The sequence below is a fragment of the Cydia strobilella genome, chromosome 1, assembly GCF_947568885.1.
Source record: "Cydia strobilella chromosome 1, ilCydStro3.1, whole genome shotgun sequence".
In the NCBI taxonomy this organism is placed as follows: Eukaryota; Metazoa; Arthropoda; class Insecta; order Lepidoptera; family Tortricidae; genus Cydia; species Cydia strobilella.
The window spans coordinates 25,389,678-25,405,250 of NC_086041.1; the positions used below are offsets into that span (position 1 = coordinate 25,389,678).

General features: G+C 39.5%; 1 protein-coding gene across 3 annotated transcripts in view; it reads right to left on the reverse strand.

Annotated features, from left to right (window-relative positions):
• The window catches only part of LOC134742330 (phosphoinositide 3-kinase adapter protein 1), a 61,815-nt gene that overhangs the window by 12,530 nt on the left and 33,712 nt on the right, over window positions 1-15,573 (reverse strand). For 2 of the 3 annotated variants that reach the window (XM_063675384.1, XM_063675380.1), the window contains exons 2-3: window positions 11,789-12,089; window positions 11,458-11,702 (exon numbers count right to left, since the gene is read on the reverse strand). In XM_063675384.1, the coding sequence (XP_063531454.1) occupies window positions 11,458-11,702; window positions 11,789-12,089 (546 nt within the window). Of the gene's footprint in view, window positions 1-10,349; window positions 10,607-11,457; window positions 11,703-11,788; window positions 12,090-15,573 lie in introns of those variants that run through there. The other variant, XM_063675391.1, reaches the window with a different exon arrangement.

Consider the following 15,573-nt stretch of genomic DNA (forward strand, 5'->3'; position numbering starts at 1 on the left):
AATGATTGTCAGACTATCATTAGTCATAATTCTGAAACCGTTAACTTTTCAGGATTTTCCTAAGGTTATCCTATATAGGTAGATATAGGTTTGCTTTATGGCAATCCTGAAAAGTTACACGTTTCTGAGAAATACCAAATTATGACTAAAATGTGCACAAACAATACATTATGACTTGTTTGTGCACATTTTGTGTGACTACTGACTACTTTAAAAAAAAAACACAAATCAAAATATTTAATAAAATAATTGTATTTGTTCTCAAACTTGTTCATAGATGGCAGCACCAGTCTCTCTCGCTACAACGTAAATCCGTAAGGAGTTCGTTTAGGAGGTGCAAGCGCGCACTGTTTGCCCTTAGAGCTGGTCAAAGACGCCTAGTCTTACTAAGATGGCATATAGTCGAGAAATTCGGACGGGCACCGCCGTGGCGGGGTGACCTAGGGGTTCATGGCGTTAGCCGCGATAGCTAAAGACGCCGGTTCCAATCCGGCCTTCACCACTGGAGGGCTTCGTCACTTTTTCTTTAATATATGACATCTATTACAGTTTTTAATTTATATATAGTAGTGTGACTACTTAAAAAAAAAACACGTATCAAAATATTTAATAAAATAATTGTATTTGTTCTCAAACTTGTTAATACATTATGACTTAAAACTTTATGGGAAACAATAGAGACCCGTATGATAGATATTTCAGTTTATAATTTATATATAGTAGTGTGACTACTTAATAACATAAATCATAATATTTTATAAAATAATTTGATTTGTTCCCTAATTAAAATAAATAAATAAGGGAACTTTAGCTCGCCAATATTTAAATGTTAAGTTTGTACATTATTTGAAAGACATATAAATGTAGGTGCTCAAATAAATAGGGTAGGGCGGGGTCGTTTGAAACACTATGTTTAACCGCCTGTAACTATTTTATTTTTACAGTTAGAAGGGTATGTGCCTGTATTATTAAAGGTTATTTTTTAATTTTTTAATAAAATGTGTTTAAAAAGTTTATCGCCCATGGTTACGTAATGATAGGGAATTAAAGAGAATGTTGTAAAGTGGTTTAATTGACCCCAAACGTGTGTTAATTGAAACACTGTGTGGGGACGTTTGAAACTCCTTAATATATTCGGCAAAATGAAAGATAATTTGTTATTTCTAATCTTTTTAAAGTTCATTCAGAACCCCCTTGACATCGAGTATTAAGTTTGATATTTTTAAATCTTTCTTAATCTTTTTAAATACGGTGTTCAATGGGATCAACTAAAGTTCGCAAAGAAATTACAAACATTTCACAATTTATCTGCGTCTGAAGATCTTGATCAAAGAAAATTGGTTGACATCTAGACTTATTTGTTGTGATTACCTTGTACACATAGCTTAATCAAACGTGTTTTAATGCAACAACATGATATGACGATAACGAATTTTAGTAGAAATACATAATTGTGTTTCATACAAAAGTCAAAGTTTCAATTATAACAAAGTTTCAAGTTTCAACCATGAGCATAATAAAATCACTGTCACTCCCTTTTTCACAAAGCATGTATTATTTTGAAAAAAGGAGTCTAAATTACAAACAACTATTTGTAAGACTCGTGAAAATCCGTCCCTACGTCACATGTTTTACTTCAAGGACCAATATTCTTTACAAACAACACTCCATCGCTGATTAATGGCAGTTAAAATATTCCATAATTGGCATAATTCCCATCCAAAACACCAAAAGAATTCAAGTAGTCAAAAAATGGCAACCTCGGTGAAGACGACAAAGACGGTGGCAACCTCGAAAAGCTTTTTGTGACCGGCAAAGTGGAAGGGAAAAGGCATGGAAGGGGATGCAGTCCAATACGTTGGTCTGACCAGATCCGCACCGCTGTTGACTCCACAGTTCACATGGCTCTCCACACCGCCAAAGACAGAAGCAGATGGAGAAAGATCGTAAATACGACGCAAGGAGGAAGGACGAGTCAAAAAATATAAGTAAAAAAAATCAAACGAAAAAGTATGCGATTGCGAGCACAACAGATCCTTCACTTTATACCGCGTAAATTTTGAACGGCTCCTCAATAAGACTTACTGTGTAGCTCGCGCGCTCAAGCGCTATTGGGCCAGAATTTAAGAATGACTGACCGCATAGCCTGAGTATTGCGTCACATGCACATGTATTGTCATTTTCAAGAAATTTAACTTATTTCAATCATAACGTGTTTCAATTGTCCCCGTCCTACCCAACATCCAACACTTAAGAGCTATGAAAAATACTGAACAAAATATAAGGAAAGTGTAGTTGAATTTCCAGAAACAATAAAAGTCTAATATTTCATACAATCCAAGCGTATGGACTGTTCTTAATGTTCTGAACTAAAACCTCATTGCACCGTGCTACATGAGGTGCACTTCAGATTATTTTTACCCGCACTCGGCAAGGAGGATATTGCGCAAAGCTCTTCAAAGTAGAGTAGAGCAAAGGTACAGGGAAAGGACTGTACCATTTCGGGCATAAAATCTGTTGTGGCTTAAACTTCCATCTCAGTGGCCGCTACGTTTGATGTGTGAAGTGAAATATTGCAGTTTCCTAATAACTGTTTTCATGTGGCAGGTAGCTTTTTGATCTCATGTTTTCACAAGTGTTTGAAATACCATGCCATGCCTAGCCATGTAGGTTTATTTTCACTTTTATTGACGGTTTTGCTTCTCTAAATGGTAACTAAATTTTCATTATTATTGTTTCATAGAAACTAACGTATCGCGGGTACAAAAATTAATTAGGTACGAAAAAATACTATCTATCCTTTCAAGTGGCATATTGTACGTCTTTTATTTTATTTTAATTAATCAAATTCCAAAATTAAATGATGTTAATTGTCCGCGAGGCGGTTCCTGCCACTTGAAGAGCTAAGATATATATACTTAGGTCTTACTACAATTAAAAATTTACGAGACTTGTTTTGAATCACACATATTTAGGTACACAGATAATTTTCATTTGTACTCTTTATGGAGTCGATATTCGTCTTAATACCAGTCACATACTAAAACAGTAAATACGCATTAGGTTTAATAATATAGGTACCTACGCTTAAAACAATGTACGTATTTAGTAAGCAATAGGATGTGACCTATTTAAGTTGATGAGGTTCTAGGAACGGGGAGGAAGCAGCTCATAGAACCCCAGTAAAACTTTATGTTATCCTCGTTACAGTAATTGTTGTTAAAACTTTGCATTTGTTAGGAAATTCTTTGTTCATTAATTATTTATTATGGTAGTTAATTACTGAATTTACGCTTTAAGACAGATGTAGTTTAGGTTCCGTTTATAATGTGAAACCAGAGGGCCTACCGAGAGCAACGAAAACACGATAATCGTCATCTGCTTCTCTGTCGCTCGAATATGCAAGAGCGATAGAGAGGCAGGTAACGATTTTCGACTTTTCGATGTTGGTGGTAGGCCCTCAGAACCGGGGGCACGACCGTGTTTACCTAATGGTTCCTCTACACGATGGCCCAGTACTGGACCAGCGAGACGGCCATGCGATGGTTGAGAGGTGCGATGGATGCGTAATACGTACCTACCATATCGCTGGCCCACTACCTTTGATGTGCGGACGAAAAACGAACACCGTGGCCATCCCATCGCCATCCCGCCGCGCCATAAGCCATCCGTCACCACTACCTTCTCTACACGCTCGCCCATCGTAGTGGGCTAGTAATTAGTATGATGGCCCATCGTGTAGGGGAGCCTCTTAACTAACCAACTAGTAGATCAGAAGTCTATCGGGCTGTAGCTGTACCCAGGGGTCCGAAGCTACGAAGACCGCGAAGATAAGAGAGAACCTTATGTCGGACGTAAAAGCGATTATTCAAGGATATTCCCAGGAAGTTTTCATAAGGTAATAGCGACTGTTGTTCATATTGGCCGAACATAAATTAATCTGCAAGCTGCCTCGTTAGGGGTAAAGAAACGTGTGATAACAAACAGCAAGTATTGAGTGCGCATCCGCGTGATGAATGTGATGATTCACGACATCAAAATAAACGTCCCTTCTTTCCCTGGTTTCTGCAGGCGAGCGTGCTAAATCGCACGATCTGGCGCTGCAGTGTACGGAATAATGATTCATTATGATTTCACGAATAATTTGGGTCACGTTCTTAAATGTAAGAGACTTAAGATATCATTTTTAGAGGCAAGTTCTCTAATTGGCGAAAGTAATAAAAATGTAATGCATATACCATTTTTCACAGTTTTCTCTGGCTCTGGCTCTTAAAATAGCAACAGTTCCATGAAGCGGTCAAGTGATACTGCTTGTAAAGGTACATCTTATATAACTAGCGACCCGCCCCGGCTTCGCACGGGTACAATGCTGATGTATTATACATATAAACATTCATCTTGATTATTTTTTTTTTTTTTTTTTTCTCTTTATTTTGGCACAAACAGTCATTACAGAAAAGTGACATTGAAAAGTATTACATATAATATTGACAATACAGTGCCGAAACCGTAATAGATTATAGTTATAAATTTGTTGCAACGGACCTGAATTAACTTACCTATAAGAAGAAGATGAAATTGAATGAAGGAAGACGTCCAGTCTGACTGCTATCCCAGAACATGTCACCTTTAAATTTAAGTAAATCAATTAATTTACAGTAAAGTAGCAGCAGGGTGTCATTTATAGGGCATTAGCGTGCCAAGCACCAGGACGTTTACCTTCGTAAATTTTAGCTACCTACTTAATGTCTAAGCGTGTTACTGGTACATTATACATTGATTATTACTCACTTATAATTTTAATTAATCGTAACACTTATAATTTAACTAATCGTAAATTTAATTTGTTGTTAATTTTGTTTTTCAACCCTCTAAGTGTGGTATTAAAAAGGTCTATATTATTGAATTCTCTGTTGTAAAGGTACATACTGCGGGGAATAAAACTGTTTCTAGTGTAGTTCTTTCGACGGATGGGTGGTACAAACATATGAAGGTTACGGTTGGGGCGAGCGGGGAGTCTGGCTTTGGTGATAAAATTTAATTTCGAGAGTAATAAGGGGCAATCAATTTCGTTATTGACAATTTTATAGAGGAAGGATATATCGAATAGCTTGCGGCGGTTTACAAGACTTGTCAGTTTGTAGTGTGTCAAAGAATGGTCGTAATGGTCATTGGGACGATTGTGTCGATAATTTAATATTTTGATAAATTTCCTTTGCACTTTTTCGATACGATCGATATGGTGTTTGTAATACGGGCTCCAGATTACACATCCGAAGTCTAGAATAGATCTAACGAAAGCGAAGTAAAGGATTTTAAGGGTGATAATCTTTTTGAATGGTTTTGTAATTCTATTTATGAAACCTAGACTTCTAAATGCTCGTTTTATTATACTATCAGTATGTGATGTGAAGGTTAATCGGTCATCGAGAATAATACCTAAGTCACGTATTTGGTTAACACGGTTAAGAAGATTACCACAAAGCCTGTAGTTGTGTTGAATAGGAGACATTTTTCTAGAATATGTTATCACATTACATTTATCTGCATTGAGAAACAATTGGTTAGTAGAACAGTACAATGATAATGCCTCTAACAATGATCTTCAATTATCTTCAATCACTCTATATATTAAAAAAATCCGCATCAAAATCCGTTGCGTAGTTTTAAAGATCTAAGCATACATATGGACCGACAGACAACACGAAGCGACTTTGTTTTATACTATGTAGTGATATGCTAACAAACCATGGCCAATCATCCCTTTAGATAGGGGGCAAAGACTGCTGCTATATAAATCGCAAGTCAGACCCCATATGGAGTACTGCTGTCACCTTTGGGCAGGAGCACCTGGATGCCAGCTTGGACCCTTCGACTCAGTCCAAAGGCGCGCTGTATGAATCGTCGACGATCCCAAACTCACAAGCGGTATTGAACCTTTAAGTCTAAGGAGAGACTTCTCCTCCTTGTGTGTGTTCTACCGCTTGTACAGTCGCCATCAGATATATCGGAGCGGCCAAGGTGGTCACAAATATCTGAACACGCCTCTATTGTCAAGGCGATAGGCGCGTGTTCAGATATTTTTGAGCACCTCGGCCGCTCCGATATATCTGATGGCGACTGTACAATGGGCTGTGCTCTGAAGAATTGTTTGACATGATGCCCACGGCCGCTTTCTATCACCGCACCGCTCGCCATCGGCAGGGTGTTCATCCTCACGACCTAGCACCTATAAATGGTCGCGTACTGTGCGGTTTAAGAGGAATTTCCTCCCGCGTACGCTTCGGCTGTGGAATGAGCTCCCTGCCGAGGTTTTCCCGAGGGGCTACAGTATGGAGTTCTTCAAAAAAGGAGTGTACAGGTTTTTAAAGGGTCGGCAACGCGCGTGTAATACCTCCGGTGTTGCAGGCCTCCATAGGCTACGGTAACTGCTTGCCATCAGGCGGGCCGTATGCTTGATTGCCACCGACGTGGTATAAAAAAAAAGATAGCCTTTTGTTTGTGTTTGTAGTAGTGTGCGTGGGGGCGACATAGCGCCATACTAATCCAGGCTCAGGGCGCTTCCTGTCAGGGCGCGGCGCGCGCTTTCTTTATTCCATGATCAACGTGAAGTGGCCAGTTAAGGCCAAGCGCGCACTACGATTTTTTGTTGTGCGATAATTATGTCGCAGAAATGCAACGTATGTGTTTTGCTGGAATATACGACAAAAAAGTATGTATGCACAGCGTGATTATAAAATCGTGTCGCAAACATTGAAATCTTAGTGCGCGCTTGGCCTAAGTGCTAGGTAAAAGAGGTTCTCGAATCTGTTCAATGAGGTCTCAATTAGTTATCTCATTAACAGGGTGTTTTTACGTAGCAAATTTGTTTTCCAATATTCTCCACAAAAACATGATAAAACCTATATGTAGTTTCATACTTAAATATACCTACTCCAGGAGCCGATAATATCTACTGCAAAAATATTGGTAACTAATCTGTTAGCACCTTATAAGAGTTAAAGGCTCTACTACGAGATCTGATTAATTTTCCGGAGTAAAAACTTCACGCGCTAATCCAGTTACCTAATCTTTACAACGCTACGTGAAATGTTTTGGCGGGATACAATTTAGTTACCTTATCCTGTCCAAGTGTCCACTCTACCGATTGACTCAGGCGGCTGGTGAGAAGTTATTTTATTATAGGTGTATTATGATGAGTCACTAAACTACGGTATGGGTGAAGGTTTGCCTGTGGGCGACTGATAAAAAAAACTTAATTAATTCTCTACTTAACTACCCAATACTAGAAAACCACTACGCAAATAACCGGTAAGTGGTAAGATTGCAAGCAGCTACTGAAGAAGCAACCTCGAAGCTTATTGAAAGCACGCGTATGTTTACATTGGATCCTGCGCTATTTTTAATGCTGACAACCGAGTTAATTAGCGAAGTGTTCCAAGTAATTAAGACGGCCATGTCCAAGTGGGGACCTACCTACTTACCTATTAATAAACAACACATGGGTCTAGTACAAGTAGGTAAATTAGTTAACAGAGCTTGATGTTTAAACATTTTAGTGCTTTACTACAATAAAATTGTAGGCATAGAATCGAAACCTAGTGTTAAAATACTTTAAATACCCCTTTACAACATTAAGAAAAATATAACTGCCTATTATTATAATATCGTTTATTAACCTCTTCGACGCCGTGTTAAACACAATAGCTGTCACTTGAACGCCACGTCACCGAAGTGTCAAAACTGAAATTGAACTTTATGCACATGCACGTAGGTCTATATTGCTCTGTGGTCTGTGACGGATTAATCGGTCTTTGGCGTCCAAAAGGTTAAATGTATACATTCATGACGATACCTCTTCCTGGTAAAAAGAACATAAACATCTAACTTACGCGTGAAACATTTGTCTACATAACATCTAGAGTCACTCTTAGGTACATACCATACCATTCCTATTAGTAAATAGGCAGTCAATAAATACACTTATGTGTACAAATCAGCCTTGAATGCGGTCAAAAGCGATAAGTGCCACCCCGCGGCGCCAGGATCACAATCGGTAGTAATAATTTAATATTCTATCTAAAGCGATAATGTCGTCACTCGTCGTCGAATAACAATAGAACGATAGGACATTAGACTCGAGTACCTAAGAGCCTAGACAAGGATGTTCAAGTAATAGTGAAAATATCGAGATTTCCAAGTCTTGATTTGTTAAATTAATGACTTGAGTCGTTTGTCAAAGTTGCTTCATTTTAAAAGTAGAGTTCGAATTGCATTTGAATAAATATATCTTCAAAAACTTTTTCGCTTCCCCTCTGAGAGAAATTTATTTAATGATCTCATCTAAATTGTAAATATTTTTCTGAATGCTCAGACGAGTAAAATTGATCGGCGTAAAAATCTTCACAAGAAGGGGTAACGTATTACCACTACCAAGTACTTACGTATACTTATGTTAGATGACCCTATCTAAAGAGTTTTTGTTTGGAAAGAAAAGTAAAGTTGCACTTTAAAGGAAATGAAGTATTTAAGATATATGTAAGTAAATCTTGTAACACGACATACTCGTACATGGGATATTTAAATACTGGCTCGGTGGTAGCGATTCTGCATGTACCTTTAATTCTTGTTCCTGAGAACATTGAAATTCACAACGCGCGTACATTACGGGAGGAGCTTCGATGCATGTAAATTAACCTATGTTTATTCAGCCATGCTACAACCCTGCAAAGATAATGTGTACCGTGTAACTAATATAAATTTGTTCCCACAACAGGCAATAGTCACCTTTATGGCGAAGTCGTAGAGTCAAAAGTTGTGAGGGTAGAGAGTGAACATAAGTTAAGATAATTTGGTGAAGACATACGTTGTCTCTTTGACAATGATTTTGGGTCGGTCCTGTACACCTTCGAACTACAAAATTTACACACTTTTTCGACGTGATGGGCTCTCTAGGCCGACTACTTAGGAGGGTTGACAAAGGCAGATAGAATACAATTAACTTAGACGACGTACACGCATTTTACAAAATATTTAAGTCATAGCCTACAAATTCTCTGCTTTGCCCGAAGGTTGACTGGTGGAAAATGCCTCATAGCATTAAGTCCGCCTTTTGTACGATTGTATTTTCTTTTGTGCAATAAAGATTAAATAAATAAATAAAATAAATAAAGCGAAACAAAAGCTTACATACAGTGCGTCTTAGAATACATTAATTACTGGTAACAATAGTACATTTCGATGCTAGTGCGGAAAGTATGTCATTACTTCACGAGTACCGAGATATCTTGCCACGAGCCGTAGGCGAGTGGCAAGACTCGGGACGAGTGAAGAATGACATATCCGCACGTGTATCGAACGACGTTTTTTAATACAGTTGCGAAAAAATAAGAGAAGCAACAAGTAAGGAATGGAATTCGAAATTTTTATATTATTAATTCTGTGACACTGACATCATTGACATTGACATTATGAAGAGGTGTTTTTTAGCTTTTATTCGACTAGAATAGATTTTGTTATTATTATTGAACCCACTTCAATGAGTTTTTTTTTCAAATGCATGTTCTATAAGACAGAAACAATTGTAAATATTAAAACATTGTACTATTATTACCTAAATATCGTTATTTACGATTATTTGTGTATCGTATATTTATTAAAACAATATCGAATGTTGCCTTTGGAAACTTAAAACATTCTTGCAGTAAGAAAATACGCCTCTTCTTTGACAGGCGTTCCGTTCCATTCAGACAACTTATTAAGAACGGTTTTTCAACATTAAAAAATAAACGTGTTATAATACTTATAATGATGAAGAGGTAAGTAATAAAATATGAAATATGCATATTTTTCGTATTCTTACATTAACAGTAGGTTTTTATGTTGATTACGACGTTTAAAGGAAACTAATATTAACACTCATCAATAAGTAGTCATGAATTGGAACAAGTAAAAATTTAAAGAAATTGGAAAAGTAAAAAGCACTAGTTCGCGAAAACCAACATTCCGCACGCTAAACAGCCACGAAAAGTAGCACTTTTTGAGCAACTGTATTAAAAATAATATTATTACTCTACTTTAAGGAGGCTATGGTAACCGCTTCCCACCAAGGTAAGACCGTACGCTTGTTTGCCATAGTCGTATAAAAAAACCTAGGTACATCAAAAGTTTTCAACCATATAGAATATAAATTGCTTGTATTGCAACCGTATTTTACCGTATCTATTGTTTATATACTGCAATTATGTTTAATCGTATTTAATAGGTACTTTTGCTTCACGCCTACCATTGTATAAGAAAACTGTAAGGGTTTGTTTAGCAAAAACTAAAAATATTAAAAAAAAACTCACTTTCGGCTTCCATTGTCACCACAAATTCAAAGCTGCACCAAACAAACTGTCATTGCACCGAACTGCAGTGAAATCGAGCGCGCGAGTGCTGCGAAGTGACCGAGAGCGGTTCGCGATATAATGCCGCGCGCGCAGGCCCCGACTGGCGTCAAGCGGCGCGAGCGCACGCACTTCGCATACTAAACCGCGACGCGACGATAATCGAATCGCACACCCCGGCTGCCCGACAACCTAATCAAACACTCCGGGCTCGACTCGACTCTAAATATGTATATTCCCCTAACGTTATCGATTGCCAAATACAACCCCGTAGATAAATAAATATGCGAGCCGCGTTTCCTACGTTTAAGCAGACATTACGGTTTCTCGAAACTGATAAGCTTAAGTAGCGACACAAGGGACGAGTGACGAATATAAATGTATATTAAATTATGGCAGATGGCTTGCAATCTTAACGATGCAATGTACTACAGTTACGTAAATATTTATTTTATTAGGTGCGTGTAAGATACATAAGGTATCGATTGTATTATCACAGAATAACTGTATTATAATTGCACAACACGTAATAATATTGTAGTTCTCTATTGTTTGAGATAGCCAAATGGTTAAAGGTCAAGTTGATAGAGGCTTCAAAGCGCCGCCCGTTTTGGGTGTACCACGGTGCATCGCCGCCGGGCGGCGGCGCGCGTATCGATTGGGGCCGCAGAAGGGCGCAGCGCAGCGGGTGCAACGTACTTTGGTATCTGTCCGACGTCTCCACTGACATGTTTATGGCCATCTATCATCATCTTAATCATATACACACTTATCTGTGCTATTACTTAATAATAGATTTTACTGCGTAAGTTTCCTTTATTGTTCGTTTTGTGTCTAAGTACGAGCATCCTACCACCCAAATATGTATGTATGTATATAAATAAATTTGAAGACGAGATAACATTATTTTTTGATATACCGGAACAAATATTTAACGTTGTCTTTGTATTTTTTTTATGCAGATATCCATTTTCTACCACAAACTATATTTAACAGTCAAGCTAAGATAAGATATCCATAATTTTGATCAAGAGATTACCTACAGGTAAATGTTTGCAAAAAATCTTACCTTTAAAGGGAAAATTCTTGGGTCTTCTACGTTTGATTTCTTCTTCTTTTGGTCCGAACCGCGGCGGCGGCATTTTAGGAACATCGCTAGGTACTGAGGTAACTTCTCCGGCGCCCGACGCGCCCGCCGCTAAGTAACCCCCCACGGAGTGCCTTCTGCGGCCCTGTAGCGGGATTGTGTAAAACACCTCTTCACGCTCCTGAGGGCCATCAGGTGTAACCACGGTTGTGCTGATTTTTCCTTTTCTGCGACAAATGTAATATACATGTAATGGCTGTCTTTAACAGACAAATTAACCTATGAAAATGCTTGTAATGATTTGACAAATTACTTTATCCGTGGTGCTGTGGAACTGTGCCTCATGTCGCCCGGCGCGACATCCCCCGGTCTAGGTTGCCCTCGCAGAAATGCCTCGGCCTGCTCCGGCTCCTTGGCCGACAAAGAACGCAATAGTGCTCGGAATTCCCTTCTTCGGGGGCTCTCTGGCTCCCTTCGTCGCGGAGAGCCCAGAGATCTGGCATCTGCCCAAACGCGGCCCGGTGCCGAGCGAGAGCATGGCTCCGCAGTCGTTTGATTTGATTCTGCGCTGTTCAGAACATCGGCGTTGGGAAGCGCAAAATATGACGGGTTATCTGTAACAAATGTCATGTAGTTAATATCCAATCTTAAGACAAATATCGACAATTAATTCTGTCAACATTTACCAACGATCATAGTGTACGGCGATGTCCCGTGCCTGGCACTCGGCGACTGTGGCTCGCGGGAATTATTCAATAACGCCAATGAACTAACGAATCTCCATTACGTCCAGTGCGGACTGCGGGCGAGTGGAGCAACCTACTTTTGTGAGCCGGAAAATGCGAATTGAACGTAATCTCCGTTCGTAGCCCGCCTAAGACTGGCGTAGACAATAGGCAATGTGGCGTAGAGCGATGCCTAATAGTATAGTTATTTACGATACAAGTGCGGGAAAGAGAAAATTCGAAAGGAGTGGCGATAAATTAAAACACGACCGCAGGGAGTGTTTTAAATCGACACGAGTTGCGACTTACCTATTCGCACGTGTATCGTACAACGTTTTACAGTACATATGGCCCTTTAAACTTTCGACATATGCACGAAAAGTGCTCTTTACGCACTAGTGCGAGAAAGTAGCACCATATGTACTGTAAGCCGTCCTACGCATATACTTATAATGAACAAGGGAAGCTTTATTGTACACAGTGCGACCGGATATTTAAAACAAAGTTCGGTTTTGCGAGCCATATACGTGCTCATCAGAGGAGTTTGTAAAGGTCGCCGTTGTCGGACACGACATGGACGACTACATATATATAATAGTACATTACGATACAAGTGCGAAAAGTAGGAAATTCGCAACGAGTGGCGATTAATTAAAACACGACCTAAGGGAGTGTTTTAAATCGACACGAGTTGCGAATTACCTATTCGCACATGTATCGTACAAAGTTTTACAGTACATATGGCACTTTAAATTTTCGACATAGTCACTTAATATGCCAATTATCGCACTAGTGCGGTAAAGTAGCACCATGATAATAAAAAAAAGTAAAAAATATTAAAAGATAATACCTATATTTGTGGCGTAGCTTAGGTATTATATAGAAATGCATCTAATTTAATATCAGTTCCATCTCGTTGAATGTTAGTTAGCTCAGTTAAGAGGATTGTCCCCCCGCGGGTTGCTCACCTTGTCGTGGTGGAGGGGCTTAGTAACCGTGGCTTGGTCACCCACGGTGAAGCGAAGAGGCAACCAGGGCCGGCCTGTTTGAGGCGCGGGCTGGCCCGAGGAGGACGCTCCGAGTGGGCTGGTTAAGCCCGCTTGTGATGCGCCGAAGGTGGACCGTCGAGGAAGAGGAGTGTCGGTATTGCGGTAAGCCGTTCTCCCTATCCTCGGCGGCCGAGGTGGGATCGCAAAGGAAGAGGAGTGATGGTATTTCGATGCGCCACTCTCCCTATCCCCTGCGAACTTGGCGGGGCCGTTCCGCTGTAGCGGCGTTGGTGGGGCTGCAGAGGAAGAGGAGTGTCGGTGTTACGATGTGCCGTTCTCCCTGTCCTCTGCAGCCGAGTTGTGGTTTTGCGGCAGAACCAAAGACCTGATCTGTCGCCGGCCGGGGAAATTTCTAGCGCCCGTGGCTTCTTTGTGGCGGGCTCGGGGGGGTCCGCTACAATACAGAATGGAAGCCGAGGAGGAAGGCGCGTCTTACCATCTGGCGCGCCTAGCGTGAAGGGCCTTCGGGCATTCGCGAAGGAGCCGCGCTCGTGGGCGGCTGCCGCCGGTGAGGTCGCGGATGACAAGCGCAAGCGTTCCTGTAACCCCACCAGTAGGGCGGCGAGGCGGTATATGGGGGGTTTTTTAGTGGGTACACCGTGGGCCTCATTAGCCTAGACGGGAGTCCCACATAACCACTCGGGTCACCCCCCGCACCCGGGTGGTATGCGTAATGCATTTACCCTCCTAACAAAAAAAAAAGTTAGGAGGATTGTGAAGCCAGAAAATAATCCAATCCCATACAACAAGCGGTAACTTCTTACTACGTATAATACCTTTCCATTCGTAAAACTCGCATCGATTTGTACTGCTTTTGAAAATATTGCAAATGTTACGGAAAGTTTGTAGGTGTTGCGTTTAAAGAAAAAAAGTGTACCGAATAGACGATTTTTTTATAATCATGCACTATTAGGGGTGGAAAGCTTAATGACTCATACATACATATGTATGAAAATTAAGACACAGTGACAAACTTAAAAAGCAACTTACAATTTATCTATGTATTACGATTGTTAATTTTGTTTACTACTTCAACTCTGTAGATTTAAAATCACATATTTTAGCTATATGTATAACTACATAGAGATACATATTAAGACACCCATTCCGCAAGTTTGCTTAGATTTACCCGGCTTATCTCGGGCATTACGTACAGAGCCACATAAGTATGTAGTTAAGTACTGCCTAAGTAAGGGTATTATCGGCACAGACGCTTCGAGCACGACTGTGCACTGGAGCAGCCCCGCCCTTTGCAGGGGTGGCTGGGCTTCAGAGCTTATTATAGTAACGGGATCAAGGCTTATTCCTTGCGCATATAAGGCGACTGAGGTTTGTTAATATCTCTATAACTTATTGTAGGTAACTAAGAATAGGTATTTACATACATAATTATACTCGTATACCTACTAGTTTATTACAAGGATTCTATAAAAAATATGTTTGATTAAAAAAAACCGGCCAAGTGCAATTTCTAATAGGTTTTCCTGTAATCTAAGATTTATTTTGTGTATTTTTTTCAAATTTTTTGACCCAGTAGTTTCGGAGATAAAGGGAATGAAAGGAAAGGAAAGGGAAGGGAAGGGAATGGAGGGAAGGGAAGTGGGGGGAATGGTCATTTTTTGCCTATTTTCTTGAATAACTTCTAAATTGTTTAATTGTCTATCCTAAAATTATAAAAAATATCTATTTGAGATTCTCACAATGAGTTCTTTCATTTGATATATAACACGATATTATAGTTTGAAAAATCTTATTTTTTTAATTTTCTCATTTACCCCCCGAAAGTGGCCCCCATGTTTAAAATTAATTTGATTACGTTACATGTCCGTCTTTGGGTCACAAACTTACATATGTGTACCAAATTTAAACTTAATTGGTCCAGTAGTTTCGGAGAAAATAGGCTGTGACAGACGGACAGACAGACAGACGCACGAGTGATCCTTCAAGGGTTCAGTTTTTTTCTTTTGAGGTACGGAACCCTAAAAAAGACTACCTATACTATTACATGGATGCGATTTTTTTTGAGAGCTGCTAAAACTGACCAAATCTTACCATTTTACCCCATATTGTCACTAAAACTTCTTGTCGCTTGATACCTACCAACATATGATATAGGAAAGATTTACTTTAGCAAAGCGGATAACTTAGATAAAAGTATGTTACTGATAGTATTATGGTCACCATAGAGAAATGAGTAAACTTAGAGTTCTCACTCCATATCTACATAATAGCTACTCTTACTTATTAAGATGAAAGTGGAGGACCCGCGCGAAATCGCCTTTTCATACAAACGTAGTCCTCATTTTCCTCTCTGGAAGTCAGGA